The sequence below is a fragment of the Impatiens glandulifera genome, chromosome 9 (assembly GCF_907164915.1).
Source record: "Impatiens glandulifera chromosome 9, dImpGla2.1, whole genome shotgun sequence".
Classification (NCBI taxonomy): Eukaryota; Viridiplantae; Streptophyta; class Magnoliopsida; order Ericales; family Balsaminaceae; genus Impatiens; species Impatiens glandulifera.
In genome coordinates, this window is record NC_061870.1 from 35,625,446 (window position 1) to 35,646,682 (window position 21,237).

General features: G+C 29.4%; 2 protein-coding genes and 1 pseudogene across 3 annotated transcripts; 1 reads left to right on the forward strand and 2 right to left on the reverse strand.

Moving 5' to 3' along the window:
- Positions 1-1,296: 1,296 nt before the first annotated feature.
- On the reverse strand, positions 1,297-2,480 carry LOC124916689 (probable LRR receptor-like serine/threonine-protein kinase At3g47570). The gene has a single exon (XM_047457440.1). The coding sequence runs from the start codon at positions 2,439-2,441 to the stop codon at positions 1,815-1,817; it is 627 nt and encodes a 208-aa protein (XP_047313396.1). The 5' UTR covers positions 2,442-2,480; the 3' UTR covers positions 1,297-1,814.
- An 8,998-nt stretch (positions 2,481-11,478) lies between these two features.
- Positions 11,479-16,143, forward strand: LOC124916345 (annotated as a pseudogene).
- Positions 16,144-16,295: 152 nt separating this feature from the next.
- On the reverse strand, positions 16,296-20,975 carry LOC124916592 (protein LIGHT-DEPENDENT SHORT HYPOCOTYLS 10-like). 2 transcript variants are annotated; one of them, XM_047457325.1, is made up of 2 exons: positions 20,291-20,975; positions 16,296-16,578 (listed from the first exon to the last, which is right to left on the reverse strand). In XM_047457325.1, exon 1 carries the CDS (start codon positions 20,875-20,877, stop codon positions 20,314-20,316), a length of 564 nt encoding a protein of 187 aa, XP_047313281.1. In that variant the 5' UTR covers positions 20,878-20,975; the 3' UTR covers positions 16,296-16,578; positions 20,291-20,313. The 2 variants fall into 2 exon arrangements, with proteins under 2 accessions (XP_047313281.1, XP_047313280.1); XM_047457324.1 differs by having other exon boundaries at positions 16,296-16,560; positions 20,291-20,974.
- Positions 20,976-21,237: the final 262 nt, after the last annotated feature.

Consider the following 21,237-nt stretch of genomic DNA (forward strand, 5'->3'; position numbering starts at 1 on the left):
ATTTTATTTTTTAATAAATGTTTATTTATTACTTTTTTTTAATATAATGTTTTTAATGAGGATTATTAAACTTGATATTTTTTGGTTTTTAAATAAGAATTTTAAATTATTATAGCATACTTATACATTTGAGCTTGAATTCTTCAATTATTTCAAAATTTATTATTTAGTAACTCAATAAGTAAACAAAAGAATCAACTGATTTAGGGTTTTTGAATATATAAAGAAAAGGAACCTGACAAATGATGTCATGTTCATGTTAAATTTGTATAAGGTGATGAGTACTGATAATGCATGATATCTTGTCCTATATTTGTATTACCCATCATCATTATATGGGCCGGGCCTAAATATTTAGTATGGAAGCCATGAGGTGGATTTCCCATAGAAAATATACTACTCAAGGTTACCCAATCTATAAGAAGTTTGTGGGCTACAAAGTTAAATATTGATACTTAGGCCCAATAGCTTTTGTCAAACGGAATGTATTTGAATAGTATATGATTAGCAGAGAAAATTTAAAAGAGAATTATGTGGTGGCGTATAAAAATTAATAAAAAAAAAAATTCTCATATTATTTTCCAGTTAGTCCTAAATTCTCTTCCAGTCACCTCTCATGTTTTAATATTATATTTATTAGGTTTTACTATTACATAAGATTTCTGATTGAGGTTATTCTAATTATTAAAAAAAAAAAAAACCATTTTATTCCACTCTTACTCAATTATAATTCATTAAAATATTTATTATTTTAAATTATTATTTTTTATTTTATTTATATATATCAATACCTTTAAAAAAATTAATTTTGTTGATTGAAAGTTTAATTAAAATATTTATTTTGTTGTTTAAATGTAAGAGAAAAAAAAATCTCACAATTATATCATTATTTTTATATATTAAATTAATCTAAATTATTATTCAAAAAATAACAACATACAATAATTATATTAATAAAAAAACACTACTTTAATTTTATAAAGGTAATTGTTCAATTAAATCGTATGCTTGATAAAATACCAATTTTCAAATGAGGCTAATATTTATTTTAGAGGATTAATAAAAACTGAACTTTTGGCAATAGGCTCAAATAATATAATGTAAGAAATTTTGGTTTGGATTATGAATTGTGCGTAGGTTATATTAGGGTGATGTCAATCAATGTAGGCCGAATGTATATTCCGTATCTTTGTTTTTAAGTTGATAGTAATTGTATAAATACGATTTTTAATAAAAAAAAAAAGAAACATACAATACAATATTCATAATAAATCTTAGAACACATTTCCACGGAGAAAAAAGAGAAGGAAATATTGAAACATGACTTAAATAGTTATTAATTGAACTCACACATCCATCAATCTTTTATCAAAGTTTCATGTGCACAATCTTGGTTAAGATTTAGCCAAGAAACATCAGCCTGATCTTCCTCAGAGTTGTCAGGACCAGTTTGATGTCGACCCTCTCTCCGGGAGATTCAGCAGAGCAAGCCAAAGCCAAATCCATGATGGCTGATACACATTCCAGATTACCATTTATGTTCTTTTCCTCCATCCTCACCAAATTGGCATCTATTATCTCCTCTACTGAAGAAGAATCCTTCACCCATTTCTTCAAACTTAATCCTCCCCCTTCCTCCTCATCAAACCTCTCATCTGTTGGCCTGGTTCTCGTAAATATTTCCATTAGCATGATTCCATAGCTGTACACATCACATTTTATGGAAACCAAACCTTCCCTCCCATATTCTACACACAATCAAACCAAATATAATAAGCTAAACCATTCAAATCACATTACCAAAAGATGAGTCATTACCTACCTGGGGCAATATATCCAATTGTAGCAAGTGTCCTGGTTTGAGCAATACTATCATCCACACTTAAAAGCTTAGAAATGCCAAAGTCACTTAGATGACCTACCATGTCTTGGTGGAGAAGAACATTCCCCGGCTTCAAATCACAGTGTACCAACGGACTTATAAACCCGTAATGCAGATATTCCAAAGCACAAGCCACGTCGATCATTATATCAAGTCTCTTCAACAAGTCCAAGAAATAGTTGTGCGAGTACAACCACTTATCAAGACTCCCATTAGGCATGTATTCCATCACAAGTGCCTTGAAATCCGGTCTAGAACAACTAGTCAACACTCCCGCAATATTACGGTATTGAATGCTTTTCAACACCTCACATTCGGTATCAAAGCTCTTAAAACCTCCTTCCACCTTTAGGTCGAATACCTTTACTGCTATGGTGGTTCCGTCTCTGTGCAGCCCTTTATACACAGAAGAATACCCGCCAACTCCGATCAAGTTGCTGTGACTGAATCCTTCGGTGGCACGAAACAGGTTATCGTAAGATATCCTTTCAAGAGGCTTTAAAGGTGAGGGGAGACCGCCTTGCTGATCAATCATTTTCTTTGACCGTGTTCTAAGCATTACTAAGAAAACGATAAACAACAACAACACCACCACGCCAATTGGTGTCCACTAAGCTTAAAATAGCTAGCTTGTTTCACTCTCTAAAATTGCTGTCCCTGCTCTTATCCTATAACTAACTATAAATAAAGAATTTTGCAATTCCTAAGGGAGGAGTTTTACGTTTGAACTTTGAAATTTCAAAAGCCAACCAAATTCTTCCTACTACTCTTTTCGTAGAAAGTCTGAATTTCTTTCTGAAAGCATGGCATAGTATCCCATTTTTTGGGTTTTGAATTTTTAGTTCTCAAAATCAGGAATTACCATAACTTTTTTTTTTTTCATCTTGGAGCTGGCTGTTGACTCGCGGGTTGACCGACTACGTTTTTTCAGGTTTTATTTTCAACTAAACCTAAACATAATTAATTAATAAGAAATAACATAGCAAATGAATCGGCAACTCACATCATTTATATTGTCTGAGTGACTAGTATTTTAAATCTTTTGTGAACTACACTGTTGACATTCACTTAGTGATCTGAATTATTGATAAATTTGGTTTGGAATGATGTACTATTTAATTAAAGAGAATTGTGGAACTTTTTTAATTATCGTTTGATGCGTATTATTTATAATAATATTATTATTATTATTTCTAAATTCGTTCTAAAAATTCTTTAGAGTCGTTCGGGGAGTTAATTGTCCTTCTCGATGACGTACCAGCTCGATAAACTATGACTAATTAGTTTTTTCCTGTTTTATTTTTATGTCATTAGTCGTTTTGCTTAAACAATTTTTATTATTTTTAATATAAGTGAAGTATTTAAAAAAAAATAAAAAAATTATATTATATTAAATAATTTGTTTTATATATATATATATTAATTAAGGTAGCGTTTGGTATGTGGTACAAATTATATATGGTATAAGTTGTATAGAGGTATAAATTGTAATGAGGTATAAATAATATAGGGTAGTATGAATTGTATAGGTTATTGATGTTTGGTAGAATTATAAGAAATTGTATAAGTTATATATGGTTTATAATTTTTTGTTTGGTATATATTATAAGAATGTAGTATAAGTTGTATAAATATTAATTTAAAATTTTAATTATTATTATTATTATTATTTTATATTTATTTATATTATAAATAATATTGTTTATTATTATAAATTATTGTATTATTATTTAATAATTAATATAAATTTAATTAATATATAAAACATTAATTATAATATAAACAATAAATTATATTTAATTAATTTAAATACTATTAATAATTATAATAAAATAAAATTATTATTTATAATACAAGTAAATATATAAATTAATAATTAATAAAATTATCATTATAAAATAAATAAATATTTTTTAATTAAAATTTTGAATTATTTAAATATATATATATATATATATATTTAAAATAATTAATTATAATAATAATATTAAAACTAAATAAAATATATTTAATATATTATATAATAATAAGTTATATATAATACTAATAAAGATTATAATGATAAATTAAAAATTAAGTGATATAAAAAAATGTTGTACCTAGGAGTAGGGGGGACTAGTTACAATTTTATACCGAATATGAGGTATAAATTATATGAGAAATGATTAGGTGAAGGAATTTGGTAAGGGAATTTGGTGAGAGAATGACGTGGCATAATTTTATTCGCTGAAAAAATCAAATAATTTCTCTTTTTTCTCTCTTTCCTCCCACTTTTACCTTTTCCAATGAAAGTGATGCCACGTCATTCTCTCACCAAATTCCCTCACTAAATTCTCTCCCTCTATCACTCCTCAAATTATATATAGGTATAACTTATACCAATAGTAAAATCCTAACAAAACACCATATTAAAACACTATTGTATAGTTTATACTATACCAATAGTGTTATACCCTTTAATACATGCAACCAAACGGGTCCTAAATATATATATATATAAAGAGAAATAAAATAAAATTTTATGACTGTTTTTGATATTAGTGAGCTTAGTTTAATAAGCTTAATTGTGTAATGTATTTTAATTTTAATTATAATAATATTTAATAATTAATATTATATATATATATATATATATGATGGTATATATAAATATTAATATATTTATAATATTTAAAATATATGTGAAAGAGAAAAAAATTAACTTTAAAGCGACAGAAAAAAATAAGTTTATATATATATATAGCACTTTATAGAGCACCTTTCTATAGCATCATCATCAGATGGGGCAGTTTAGTTGGCAAAATTTTCTCTCTCTTGTATTTATTTCAAGATATTTTTTTTTTCTTTTATTTATTTTAAGATATATTTTTTCTCTCTTTTATCTTTTTTAATATATAATTTTAGGGTCTTCTTTATTTTATTTAGGTTGTGATAATATTTAAGATTCTCTAATATTTTTTCTCCTTTTTAGGTTATGATAATATATTTTTTTAAGTTATGTGATATAAAAGAGATAAAATATATATCTCAAAATATAATAGGTTGTTTAGAGTTTAGAGTTCAGGGTTTAAGGTTTATTACAAATTATTGAACAAAAAGGCCTACATTTCACATTTAGTGAGTTTAAACTTTATTTCTCATGTCTTGCAGATATGAAGATTGAGGTGTCAATGTATTTATTGTGGAACAATCTTAAACTTTATTTCTCATGTCTTGCAGATATGAAAATTGAGGTGTCAATGTATTTATTGTGGAACAATCGTGAAAGACAATAATGATTTTTTATAAGGTTGTAAGGCATTCATATAACTTGTATTAGAGATTTAAACTATAATTTTTTGATTGGTTAATTATGCAATGCTAGTTGTTGTCAACAAATTTAGTTGTTTTGACATTAATTTGTTTTTATGGTAGTGAATTAATATAAGGAGATTATAAATTAATATATAGAGAAGCTACATGACTGTTTAGATATTAATTTAATTTTTTTATGACGTGCATAACCACGTAACCTTCCACCTCATGGTGCTGTATAAGGTTATCCACGTAAACTTCTACCTCAGTGTGCTATATATAAGGGTGCTGTATCTATAGGCTCTCATATATATATATACATATATATTTAATACAAATTAGATTAAATTATCAACCAATTTTTGTAATCTAAACTCAGTTAAAAAATCTCAAACAAATAAAATGAAACAAATTTCAAATGTAGGGTCTATTTTATTTTTTTTTGTAAGTACATGATGCAGTTTTCTTTCTTCCTTCCCCGGTCAACACTCCAAAGTCATTAAAATTCTTTCGTTTATTTGATGTCCCACTCAATCTCTAATAGTTCATATAATGGCCACATATGTTTAATGTTTTTTTTTTTCCATAAATTATGTCAAAACTTAATTGAAAATGTTTTTTTTATGAATTTTAACCATTTTGTTGCAACTTCAGATACAAAATAAATCAATAAAATAAGTTTTATCTTAAAAAAAAATTAACATCAAACCAACTTTAAGTGAATTATATATATCCATTAGATGTTAGATGTAATATCATAAATTTGTAAGAGTTTAAGTTAGATTTGAAGTCAAATGATTAACAATACTTAACAATATAGAATTAAAGAAGTAATTAATTAGTCGAGGTTGAAACCATTACTTATTGCATTTAGAATAATTGAATAGACACTAATTTTTTATACCAAAAAATTAAATAAATATTACAAATAAATAAGGCAAGGTAGGCATTAATAATAAAATAAAGTATTACTAAATAAATAATAATAATAATAATAATAATAATAATTTCTAATAATAAAATATTCTGTTTAGTTTTAATAATTTGTTTAATTAAATGAATCATGAAAACTCAAGGAAAACAAACAAGGCCTTAAGTTCATTTGCTAGTAATCTAATGTGGCACAAGCGCGCAATATTAAAAGGGTTGCAGCATACACGAGGATCATTGAATCAGCATCGTCCAGATAATCCGAGAACTAAATTGAAATTTGTTTGAAGCTATTCAAGTTCATAACTATTTTAATTCACCATCATTTTGCTTCTCGTTTTCGTTTGATGATCAAGAATAGTCCTAATTAAGATGATTTAAAAACTATTTGTTGAGTTGAAATCTAACGAATCAACATAATACAGATCTTTCTAATTTTGAATTTGTGTAAATAATTAATTATTACTAATAAATAATTTAAATAATAACGCAAGGAGAATAAGTAATTATAATTTGTACTAATTTAAGCGGCCGGTTATGGGATGCCCTTTCCAAACGTAACCAAGTATCGAACATTTTACTTTGGGTCAATGATGGTAATTGTAGTCGACCAAACCAAAGCTATTTTAAATTTCTACATTTCTATTTTATTAATATATCTTTGGGTTCAAGGAGGTGACTCGTCGATGGCGGATGCCGCAGACGACGTCATGAGTAGTGCCCCCGTCCAGTTATTTTTGAGGATGTGAAATGGGTCGGAAGTAACGTGGGATTTCAGGGATAGATAGGAGAACGGACTGGACGTCGGCGCTAATATTATTATTAAAATTGGGTAAATCTGCCGCCATAGCCATATAGGATTAGAAGAAGAAGAAGAAAATACTATTAGTTGTTAAGTTTATTTATTTAATATATTATATTAGACTTAGCTAGTCAATTTATTTAATTTTTTATTAGTTGTTAATTGGCTACGGTATAAAACCCAAGTTTCATTCTATTATAAAATTATTTAAGTTTTTAGATATTTTGTGTTCACCCCCTACACGAAGCGATCGATAACTTCAAGATTTGAGAGAAACGAAGTCAAAACTTCGAAGAGACGTTGAATATAGCAAATGAGACCGTTAACAATTTCATTACACTAGACATTCTCAAACTCGATGGGCATTATCACATTAGTGTATTGTTGTAACGGAATGCGATAGATGACGTAAGCAATAAAGAATGACATCGATTTTAACGTGGTTCACCAAGATAAAACTTGACTACGTCCACCAGAAATAGAGAGAATATTATTAGGAGATCAGAACAGAAATTACAACAGTACAGAGTAGGGTTATGACACGAGTTTATATAACACTTAGTCCACCAAAATTCTAACAGATACATAATTGAAACTGGAAACGATGCTCTCAAGGCAAAGACTTCAACTTTCTGAAATGCCCGACTACACCTTTAAATAGGCTTCAACTAGGTCAACAAAATATTTTGACAAATAATATTCAAAATATTATCACAATACTTTCCTATTTATATTACCATAACAAAAGATCACATTTTTTTGTGTTAATCTTATTTCCTTAAATCAATATTACACTCCAAAAAGATATACTTTCTTTTTGTTCAATATTATATTTCCTTGCATCATCAATTCAAGACATTTCAACATGTATGCTCATGGAGACCTGTAATCGAGGGAGTACTAGACTCTGGTGGAGGATGAATTTCCCGTATATAATATATTTGTAAGATATTATAACAACTAGCATTTAGCCCGTGCATTTGCACGAGTAATAATATAAAAAAACGTGAAAAAAATTACGGATAACATTTTTAATTTTATTTTTAACCGTTTTAAATTTATGGGTGGGTCAACACATAATCCGACCCAAGTATCCATTTACTCAACATTATTATATATTAGTTAGTTAAAAAGTTGAACTTATATTAATATTAAAACGTCCCGCATTTATCAAATTTGGTGTTTGAATTTAATATATAAAGTCTTTGTACCCTAGTTGGTTAAAGAGTTGTACTTGTTTTGTTAGGTTGCAAGTTCGAAACATACCTCTAGCATTTTTAATTTTATTTTTAACCGTTTTAAATTTAAAAACGGGTAACCCACAATCGACCCAAGTATCCAAATTAACCACAGCTCTCGACCCGGCAATCCGGACACTTTAAAAATTAAGCATCATTATATATATAGATATGATCATTATGATAATATCAATATTATTATATTATATTAGTTTTTTTACAAGTCTAATTTAATGTCTATATAAGAGACATACTTTATGTAATTCAGACATCATTCAAGACAATCTCATACTATATTCTTACAGAAAGAAGTCACTTTGATCTAGGATTAGATGAAGAAGATAAACGAGAAAAAAAACGAAACAATTCCCTAACTAATCTTGTTTGTCGTTCAACTTCTCAAACATACTTTTTTTTCATTTATTCCCAAATTAACCTAAATTATTCAAACTCAATTTTTATAATTTATTTTATTATATTTAAATTCATTATTATTATATATATATATTATATATATATTTCAATTATTATTTTTATTGAAATATTAAAATTATTATTTTTATAAATTAGATTATTTATATTTTGATATATATATTATTAATTTACTTATTATTATATTTTGATATATATATTATTATAGTTACATTATTATTTATATTTGATATATATTTTAATTAATATTTTATAAATTTAATAATTTTAATTTTAATATATAGATATAGATATATTTACATTTTAATTATTATTTATATAATATAATAAATATTTATTTTACCATCCCATCAATAATTAATAAATACTAATAATTTAAAGTATTTTAACCATATATAATAAATTTACATAATACATCTTTTTTACTACATCTCGTATAACTTTTTGACTACACTTTCTACAAATTAATAAATTATAATTTTTTATTAGTTATCCATCTCAATTCCAGATTATTCCTTAGTTATGTGACGATTGAATAAATTATTTGACAAGATGGAAGAAAATGAATTAGTTAATTATTATTATTATTAAGTTTAAATACATGAACCACAAATAAATAAAGACAGTAGTAAATTAATCAATCACATCAACAACCGAAAGAAGGAAAGGAAGAAAGCGATCTTTTTCCCACACCCCAAAAGGACTAATATTGGTTATCCATCATCATCATCATCATCATCCATGTGCAGTTCTGTCATGTATCTGGCTCATGATCAAAGGCTCTGTCTGTCTGCAGGCTATTTAATTTCCAGAAAGAAATATATATATATATAGTCCATCCAAATAATTTCCAAAGAAAACCCACATGATGATCTTGCTTGGGGCTGAACTCGAAATTCACCAATATTTAGGCTACACAATTAGCCTCTACTCAATCAGATTCCACCACGTATACACTCTCTCCCACTGGCTGACAAGTGTTAACAATCTGTGGGTGTTAAACTTCCCTATTAAAAACATTTCAATTTCTAATAAATTATTAATAAATGGTAACAAATCACACCGACATCTATCTAGGTTATAATCCCCAGGACATCTTAAATCTAAATCTAGCTTGTTCAATATCCTAGTTAAGAATTATACATACATTTAAATCTAAATATGTATGCTACACTTGACATTAATTAATCCAAATGGTGATTGATTCCAAAATTAAAATGCCTAATCATTAAATTACAAGTCTAAAAAAAAGGGGTCAAATTAAGACATGTGAATGAAATTTAGAAGTAGACATATGCATGCATGATGATATATAAGTCACCTAGTACCATAAATTAAATTGTTTACTTAATCAATTTAAGTAAACCCCTATCTCCGTATCTAGGACTGATTTGTCTTGATTCCAAACAAGCACTTAAAGCTTGTTTGAATTTTTTTTTTCCAAATATTATTTTGATAAAATAAAAGTAAGTTAAATGAGATTTTTTATGAGAACGATTAAAATGTGTTTTGTATATATTTAAATTATTAACTAAATTATTTGATATTAAAATGATAGAGACCAAGTCATAGATTTCTCAATTCCCTAATTTAAAAAAAACTTAAATTAAATGGAATATAACTTTGTATAATATAGTGCCATCTTTATCAATAAAATAAAATATATATCAAATAAACAATTATCCTATTAAAACAGGTTGAGTGGAATTGGAGCTGATAAATTAAACGAACAACTTTTTAAATGTGTATATATATACATAATTAAAATATATTTTAGAATATAATTTAATCTAAATTAACACCTTAATAAAATAACTAAAATAATTATTTTTAAGTAAATTTAAAAATATAGCCAAAATCCAGCTACAGCTTCGGAGCTAGACGATTCGAAAGAGGCAATATTTTTTAAAATCATAAAACAAAAAAATCAAAGGATCTCTTGTAAGGCTGGCTACTGGCTATGGCGCCATAGAGGGGTCCTAACTCCTAAGATGATACATCCAAAAGGTAAAGTACATGAGACTTTGAGAGGGATCAGTATTATTTAACTTCTTGCACTAAACAAAATAAATCACAATTTGTTTAATACTTAGGAAAATTGGTTTTAAAATTTGAAAATTAATTTATATTTTGACTTTAAGAATAGAGTGTAGGTGAAATAATAGTGGTTTTAAAGTTCATTTATGAAGGATTTTAGTGATAAACTTAATTTTTATCTTAAAATTTAAACATCTTATCAATCATCAAATTAAATAATTTTATCATTTAATACCAAACTACCATATAATTTTATTCTCTATCTTTAAACCATCATTCTCTAACCTACACCATATCCTCTAAAAGTCAAAGGTTAAATTAGTTGTCAAATTTTAAAAACCAATTTTTTCTTAATTTTACCAAACAATGATTTTTAGGATAAAACCAACAAAAACTCTTTCCTCATCCAAGTCATTATGATAATTAATTTGAATAAAATTTAATTCTCAAAATACTCTCACTTTCCTCTTATAAATCACCTAAATCCAATTTATTATTTAAAATATTAAAATAACATCTATTTTAAATTATTATTCTTTAAGTTATAATTATATATTAATAATTTTTAATTTTTAATTTTTAATTTTTTTTTATAAAAAAATCATCACTTTCTCATTACCAGTCATTATTTTTTAAAATAATCATCATTTTTAAAAAATAAACCACAGTTCAAACAATACCCAAGTTTACATGATATTAGTAAGTTCCTCGTATTTCCTTGAGAAAAGAAAATAAAAAAGAAGGAAACTGAATACATATTAAAATAAAGCAAGCTTTTTACATATCATCATCATCTTCTTCTTCCTGATTATGAGAGTTTCTCACTCTACTGTAATTCCTCCTCCCATCAAATCAAAGAGAAAATGAAGAACAGCATAAGATGCTGCATCTCTTGCATTCTCCCATGCGGATCCCTCGATGTCATCCGTATAGTCCACGCCAACGGCCGGGTTCAGGAAATTAACCGGACGTCGGTCCAAGCTGCCGATATCATCAACGCCTATCCAAACCATGTCCTAAAATACTACGTCCCTTCTTCCAAGATCATCCTTATCCTACCGCCTCAAGCTCATCTCCAGCGTGGAAAGATTTACTTTCTCATGCCGGCTACACCACCATTGCTCACCAGAAAGAAGAAGAAAAAGATTAATAAATCAGACAGAGTCGACTACAGTACCGCCGGCCCCGGCGCCGGTAGAAGTGATAATATTATAAATTCTATGTTGTCGTCGTCGTCGGATCGGTACCTAACCGAGATTCTCTCGACGGAGAAGATTCTAATATCCACGGGCCCGGGGAAGGAATATCGCCGCCGTGGCCGGACCGGAGTTTGGAGGCCTCATCTTGAGAGCATATTGGAATAACTTTAAACACAAAAACTCATTTTAATTTCATAAACTCTAGCAAAATTATAAATTGTTGGAAATTTTTAGCGCCAATGTAATTTTATCTTTTCCCAAAGTGTTGGTAATGACTGAAACTTTTTTTTATAAAATGATTAGGAACAGAAGATCCTATCCACATATGAACAATATTAATGTGAGATAGGATATTACAAAACGGCTGCCTCCTTAATCCTTTGGATCGAAATTATTATTATTTTTTAATAAAATAAAAAATAAATATAATATTATATAAGATTAAAAATTTTCAAATGATAGGACTAATACTGACAAACCTACATATTTGAGTTATAATTATTTTTTTTAACTATGATTTAAGAGAAATCGTCGAATTTATTTGTTAAGATTAACCAATATAATTAATTGTTACCTAACAAAATTGATATATAATAATTTTAATGTTTGCTTTATTTGTAAAGTGAAATTGAAATCGAGAGAATTAGAGCATCAACAACACACAAGACCTTTGCCCTCTTATTTTGTCAAATCAATATTCCACCTCATCAGAAAGTGGACACATGTTGTACTTGGGCAAAACACTCCAATGCTTTCGCCGAGCCCTCTTATCTAAATAATTTAAATTTGAATTTTATTTATACTATTTTAATAAATAACTATTTATAACTATTCAATAACTAATATTTCTATATTATAGTAAATTTGAAAATTTAAACCCTTAAAAAGATAAAAAAGGTGTTAATATAATTAATAGAAAAAATATATTTAAATAAATTAAAATATAAAATATTTTATATTTAAATTATTATAATATTAAAAACATTACAAAAATAAATTTGAGAATATATAACTAATATTCCTATATTACGAAGAAGTATTAACTAATATTTGTATATTATAATAAAATATAAAATTTTTATAATTTAAAATATATTAAAATAGTTTTATAATTAAATATATAATTAATATTTCTATATTATAGTAAAATTTCAGATATATATTTATTTAATGGTATTATAACGTTATTATATGTTATTAATATAGTAGAAAAAATATTATAATTAAATATATACTAATTTTAGTATAATATAAAAATATTAATTATATAATAATGAAATGTCAGAGTTGGGCATGACCGGCATAGAGGGCACCTGCCCTTCTTTTGCTTTCACCTACAGTGCAAAAAATGAAAAAAAAAAAGCAATGACCTGCCCTTTTTCCACGCTGATGCGGGCATAGGTCATCGGTGGAGATGCTCTAGATCAGATTTTTTAAAACGAGAAATGATTAGGTGAGAGAATTTGGTGGGAAATGACTTGACATAATTTAAAAAAAAATCAAATAATTTCTCTTTTTTCTCTTTTTCCTTCCACACTTTTACATTTTCCAAATTCCCTTTCTCTATCACCTCCTCTTTAAAAAATCTAGAGAAAGAAAATAATAATGATTGTGATAATTTTTGAAGAGTTAATAATTATTTTTGATAAAAATACTTAAAATTAAAATGTATTATATATATAAATAAAATAAAAAATAATAATTTAAAATAAAATATATTTAATATTTTGTTAATAAATGAGTGAGGGTAATGGTTAAGAAGTTATTTATTTAAAAATTAATTTTAATTAATTGTTTTTTTAAATCCAAAGACAACCATGTTATATAGAAAATGACCGCATTCAAGTAGTCCAGGAAATGTTGGCATAATGATGGGAATCTAATTCAACAGATAGACCGATATTCAGACAGACCATGGCATGAGATCATCGTCCTCTCTATACAATTTGATTTTATTTGTTTCAATAACTCAAAATTAAATAATATATAATTTCACTTCTCTATTATTTCAATCAATTTATTAATAAATATTAAAATATATTTTATTTTAAACTATTATTCTTATATATTAATATCTTTCAAATTTTTATTAAAAATATTCACTAATATTATTTTTCAAATAATCAGATTTTTTAAAAACCCCTTAAGGTATCATTCTATATTTTCTACATTATATCATTCAATTCATTAATATAAATATTAAAATATCTCTATTCTAAATTATATTTTTATTTATAATTATATATTAATACCTTGAAGTATTTTTTTATTAGAAAAAAATTATTATTTTCTCAAAATTATCACAAAATAATTATTTTCTAAACAACCCAAACTAATGTTTATAAATATAGACCTCTATTTAAAAACCTTTCTTATATTATAAATTCATTTCCGAATTGATCTTTATCTGAATTACAAATTATATAAAATATTTTTGAATAGGTCAATTATAACCATAAAAGATGAGTAATATTAATTTTTTTTCCCAAATATTAACATATTTTTAATAAATGATTTAATTTAATTTAATTTAATTTTAGAGAAGAGGAGGCATTGGGGTTTTGATCGGTTTGTTGAGAAATAAAAATAAAAAATTCCGATAAACATCAAGCAACAAACAAACAACAGCGACGTAAGGAAGGGAAACTGGGTCCAAGTCGACGCTAGCCAGCCAGCCAGCATCAATCCGGACAATCCACCCCCACACACGCGTGATCGTCGGTACAACCGCGCCCATCGTCGGCGGCCAGTTCTTCTCTCTCTGTCTGTCTGACCGTACTTTACACGCATCATGCCTCTCACCGCAATCTCTCGACAACGGCGCTCATCGCGCTCTTTTCTCTTTCCTCCTCTATACACGCATATCATCATCATCAATCTTCTCCGTCATTCACCACAAACCCTCCCCACCTTTCCTTTTCCCATGGCCGCCGACGATTCCTCGTTCCCAAATCTAGATACCGCCTTCTCGCACAGTCCCTTTCCGGGAAGATTGCTGGAGCGATGAAGCTACATCGACCCTCGTCGACACATGGGGCCGTCGTTTCATGGAACTCAACAGGGGAAATCTCAGGCAAAAGGATTGGCAGAGGTAGCCGATGCCGTCAATGCTCTTCATGGTCATACAAAGAAAACTCACAGGACAGATGTTCAGTGTAAGAACGGATAGATACCTCTCAAGAAGAAGTACAAGATTGAGAAAGCTAGGTGTCTTACGGCCCCGTAACAACAAGTTCCTGGCTTTTCTATTCAAGACTCGATTATTTGATCGGATCGGCAGTCGCCCATAAGACAGGCCCTCCTTCCAAATCGCCGGCGTCGCCTCCCATGGCTTGTTCCTTTGGCTCACCGGAAGCCGATCGCAGCGATTGTTCAGCCCTTGTCGATTCTGCCATCAGAAGAGATCATCGCCGGCCGTGAATGATTCTTACTTCCGGAGAAATTACTCCGACCGTGGCTGCTGCTGCTGCTGCGGTTGCGGTGGAGGATGAGGAAGAAGAAGAATCAGAGGAGGAGGAGGAGATTAATGCATCGCATGGTTGGATTGGAGAGAGCAGAGTGGGGAAGGAGATAGGGGGGAAGGAGACGGCATAAGGCTTCTAGCTAGAGCTATAGTGAGGATGGGGGAGATGTATGAGAGGGTCGAGAGAGAGAAGCAGAAGCAGATTATGATTTAGAACAAACAGAGAATGCAATTCTCCAAGGACGTAGAGGTTCAAAGGATGCAACTTTTCATGAATATGCAGGTTCAGGTTGAGAAGTTGAAGCAACCAACAAACAGTCGGGCTCAAATGGTGAGAACTTTTAATTGATATGAACTTTTTCACAAGTTGTAAATCTGGTGGGTTCATTTGCTGTTGTTAATCTAGCTAGCCCACATTCTATTTATTGAATATGCATATTGCTTCATCGCAAGAGGATTGAAATAGTTCTTGATTTCCTATATATACACTCTGAACCTTTCTTTTCATTAGTATTGTTGGATCTTTAATTTAATCTGCAACCTTTTTGGATCATAAGAATGGAGATTAATCAATTTTATTCTTCTGGGTCGCAGATAATAAAGTTAGAAGGGCTATCGGGAAGGATAGGATGCCTCAAAGTAGTAGAGATCAATATAGACGGAAGGGACAATGCTTTAGTGGATGGATGATGAAGATGGTGTTCTGTTTTGGGTATTCAATAGGGGATTAATCTTCTTCTCTCTTCTTCTTCTTAATCTTCATCTACCTTTTGTTTACACTTTGAACTGCTTTAATTTGCTTGCAAAACAAATACATATTGCTGATATTGATTAGTTGAAATGATCTATTCTCAATTTTCCTGTCTTGATCTCTTCTTTCTTCAAATTCTATACAAGTTTCGTAGGGAACAAACACTTGGAAGAAAATCAAGATATGTCTTCTTCTGTTTTACATGTTGTAGGAAGGTATCTTCTTCCTCTTTTTGACTCCACCTTCTAAAATGGAATGGAAAATCTAGAAGGCCATATATGAATTCTTCAATAACAAAAAAATATAACATTTTTTTCTTGTTTGAGCAAAGAAGATCTGAATATGGAGTGAGCAATGATAGATGATTTACCATAATTTATAGTGAAAATGATGTCTTAGGTGGATGATTAACTATATATAGATATATATATATGATGCTACTACACAAACATACATATAATGTATTAAGCTTGCTTATATTTTGTGGATCTTCCTTCTTAACCAACACAAGAGATCTTGTTATGTGCTCCTCCTGCAATAATATCAAACACTAGGAGGCTATTAATATACCCTATTTCTACAATCTTCACCCAAGCTAAGGAAACAAAAACTAAGATAATCAACTAAAATATTAAATAAAAATATAAATTATATTATAATAACTTAAACCAATTAAGAACTCACATAACTTGCTTTTTTTTAAAAAAAAAAAAAAAAAAAACTCTCAACAAAAATCTTAATAACTCACATTAAACCACTCTAAGAGACTCAATAATATATTGTATAGATATATTGGGTAATATATACCACTTACATATTAACTAATTATATCACAAGTAATTTCCTTATGTCCCTAGAATGAATTAGAAATGGAATATGTATGGGTCTGTCTAACACTGAGAAATGTCAGACATCATTGTTTGTTTAAGGTCCAACTCTCATGACTATTGCATGAAACCAAAAATCAAATAATACAAAACAATCATCAAATCTGGTTATAAATCAATGATAAAAATAGTCTCACCAAATTATAGCCCAAATCAATAAAATGTTCCTAGAAATAGGATATCAGAATGAGACCAAAGAACATTTCATTGAAAAATAGAATAAAAAAAATCATAGAACGAAGCTCACATAATCTGTAGGGAAATAAAGATACAAATGAGTTAATTATGAAGTCATGCCATGAATGGCTAGAATTAATCCGGACAAAAAATATAAATCGGAAGAATATACTGCAGGAATATTTCATGCTACTGAAAGAAAGGTATTTTTTTTGTTTTGTATTGAAAGGACATATCATATTTCCTTAAGTCATACTTTTACAAGAGAGATTAGGATTAAGAATATACTATTTCTTATATTATTTTATTTAATACTATTACAATGAACGAGGTACTAAGGTTACATTCTTCTTTATCTCATACTCCTAGTTTTCTAGAACTTATTTAAAGTTTCATATCCAATTATAATATTTAGAAATTTGTAGAATTATATGAAATCTTCTAAAGTGTTCTAGATAAGAATTTTCTAAAATTTCTAGAAACTATATATTAGGATATTAGATTATATAATACTAATGAGCCAAAAACTATATTAACTCAAACATCAAAATCCAAATTAAGTTATATTTCAACACGCATAAGTATGGAAATTTACACTTGTTTAGAGATCTATTGCATTGCAGGATGAGACCCTCCCTAGAGACAATTGAATACTATGTTTTTTTCCCTATCATGAGTCAGCTACTGAATGGTGCATGTCAAAATTCACTAGCTCTTCCTTGAATGGTGCGGATCATTCAAAATGAAATCCAACTCTTCGAATCTTCAAGAAAGTGCATGATTTGAAAGGGATAATTCATACAATGAACCGAAATATAGAGGAAGCTTTGAGTCGCTATAGAAGAAACTCTTCGGCTATAATTTGAGTCGAAGAAATTGCAATTAACAAAATCGATAACTCTATGGAGCAAGATCACAACACCTTTAGATTCAAGAAATTAAGGCAACTAACTCATAACTAGATAGGTGAATTAAAACGGATAGTTGTGAGTGACAAATGTCCGGCCTACAACGACTTCCTTTCATCTAATGTGAAGGCATAATCAATATGAGGTTAGGATATATAGAAGTAGACAAAATTTGGGCATGTTTATATTTCGGTATATGGTAGAAGAATATTGTGGGAATAGAAAAACAATTCCCAGAGTAAATTATAATGGTTGGTTAATCTAAAGTTGTTCCCATTTGATATTTCCCATCTGGTACAATTTATAACCGAGGCAGAAGATGAGAGTTTTTTTTCAAGAAGCCTCCAAAATCGGTACTAAAGGTGCAACTAGACATATATATACTGATGATGTATCATCGATGCTGCATATTTAAGTTGGACTAGGGAGGGAGAGCATGATATTATTGTTTTTGATGATGTTTCTCTTCAATTCAGTAGGTTCCATTTAAAGGTAAGAGCATAATGATAAAACAATGGAGAGACGATTGAATAAAGATACCAATGATTAGCAAAACGTGTCGTATATTGAGTGAAGAAGAGACTTATGCACAGTTTAACAAGCTAGTTTTAGTTAGAAGTTTGGTTCTTAAACACAAGAATGGTGAGAAAATCATAAGAATAGTTGAAAATACTCTATTTGAGTATTATCAAAGAGGTCAAAAGAAGGATTTGAAGATCTATTAGCAATGTTTTATCATATTGGTGTTCACATTTATTTTTGAAAATGTGCATGCATGAAATTCATACTGACGACTTTGCATGGTAATGTCTATCATAACAGAAAAATATAAAACGATTCAACTTGTTAGTGATCATGACAACACCGCCATTGTTGAGGAAATATGTCTTCAAGAAAATTTCAAGAAGAGAACCTTAAGTTGCACCATTAAGCAATCAAGAAGAAAATTTGGCATTAATTTTGGAACATTTGGGAAGATAGGATGATTGGGGTTTTTGGAACATATATATGGCATTATTTTCCTTTCTAGAACTTATTGTAGGATGTAGCAACTAGTGACATATATGATATATAGACATTGTTTGTGATGTTTGTCATGTCAATTTTTGTTTGAACTGTTTTGATTTCTCATACTGCCAAATTAGTGAGTGTTCATCTTAGATTACATACTATATGCATGCATGTCTCAACCAAACCTACCATGAATGCATCACATGTGAATGCTATAACATTATTAAGAAGAAAAAAAAGTTCATAAAACTAAAATGCTCATGTTTTTTGTGTGTGTGTGTGTTTGAAATACCCATAATGCCTTTGGGCGAGCTAGCTAGGTAGGTAACTTAATGTCACATGCAGAAATGCGGTCACCGAATAACTCCTTCGTTCTCCGAAAAAATAACACTTTAAGAGCGAAAGAGCATAAAAAAATATGAAGTTGTATATGCTTGGTATTACAAGTGTGAGATCGTAGGTGTGAGGTGTAGTGTACTTGTTTATGGACCAGACGTGTTTATATACAAGGAGATGGATCTTTCTAGATCTTCCTTAACTTAGAATTTTTTTAAATAGTTCTATTATCTTGCTTAAACTTTAAGAATTATAGTGAGTTCAACCAAAGGAAAAAAATACAAAAAACCTAGGAACTTTCGAAAGAATCGGGGCATCTTGGGCTTGACATCTATACAAGTGTGGAGACATTAAGTATGGCCTCCAAATGAGAATAAAAGTCTTATAGTGAGTTAGTTCAAATTTGAAACATTGATTTGACCCAAGTTAATAATAATAATTGAGTGAGTTGAGTTAGTACATTTAAAGTGTAGTATTATGAATAGTGTATGAAACCTTACCATGGACCGGGGGCAGGGCAAAGAAATCCTTCTATAGCTCCCAAGGGGCCAGTAAAAAAAGGGCACCTATTGTAAGCAACAGAATATTAAAAATCCGTTAATAAACAGTATTTTTTTGTTGTTGTTTGCATATTGATTTGAGAAGACACCTGATTGAAAGAGCAGTACTACATGGATCCCTATATAACCACTAGCGGGTTTCTCAAGAGAATAAAGTTCTAGGGATGTGATTTTAAAGGTATGCAGATTAGGGTTTCGATCTGAAGCATCAAATCATTATTAGGGTTTAGTGTTTTCTTTAGATCGATGATCATTGATTGATCTATTTAGAGCTAGCTAGGGCTAGCTATATATCTCATTATATATATAGCTAGAAATTAGACATTATTAATTGAATGTATATTTATGTTGCTTTTAATATTAAAAATTAAAGTAATTATTACCATATATGTTTTGATGCATATTTTTAGGTACCCAATTTGAAGGGTTGCACTGCTTCTGCATGATCCTTGAACTTGGTGATCGGATTGTTGTTGTTCTTCTTCTTCTTTTTCTTCTTGTAAGGAATTCCCCTTGCCTTTGCTTGACACTCTTTGACCTCCCTCAAGTAAACCCGGATCGCCCCGTTTCCAAAAGGGTTCAAGTCGGGGGATCCACCGTTCTCCTCGTAAGCTGCCCGGAGACGTCCGATCAAGGCATCGAGGCTTCCCCAAGCCTGACGGAGAGGGCAGGTGCAAGGTGCAGGCGGGTCGGGTTGCCCGAAGAAGACACAAACAGGGTGGTGAACCTTAGTCTTTCCAAACTGATCTAAGTATCGGAGAAATTCAAGGACATGGTTGAAGCTGAAATGGGATAGGGAAACAGGAGGACGTTGGTTCTTGAGGTACTGACAGAAGGTGTTCCAATCACGGCGTTTCTGAGATTCGTAACGGCTTGGATGCGATGGAGGGGCGGTGGAGGAGGAGGATCTAGACTGTTCGATCGCGGTCAACGACTCAGTTGTTGTTGGTCTTTGGCTTGTCATGGACATGATGGGTAACCTTAGCTAGGAAGAAGCTATAGTATGTCTGTGGTTTGGGGGAAAAGAAAGAGAGTGAAAAAGGAAAATGGTAATGGGGTTTCTTCAATATATATATTAACAATATATAGTATTATTCATGAAAAGAGAGAAATTCAGATCAATTCTTCTAGTCTATACAGAGGGAGACAATGGTAGATATGGGCCCAATATTATGCAAGTGCTATTGTTCATCCTCTTCCAATATATATGCAACTTGATTTTGCCTCCTCTCTATATAATTTATATATGTAGTTAAGAATCTTGTTCTTTGGTTATAATTTTTTTTTGACAGAGGAAGTGATAGTAATTTATGTGACAAAAGTCGGTGCT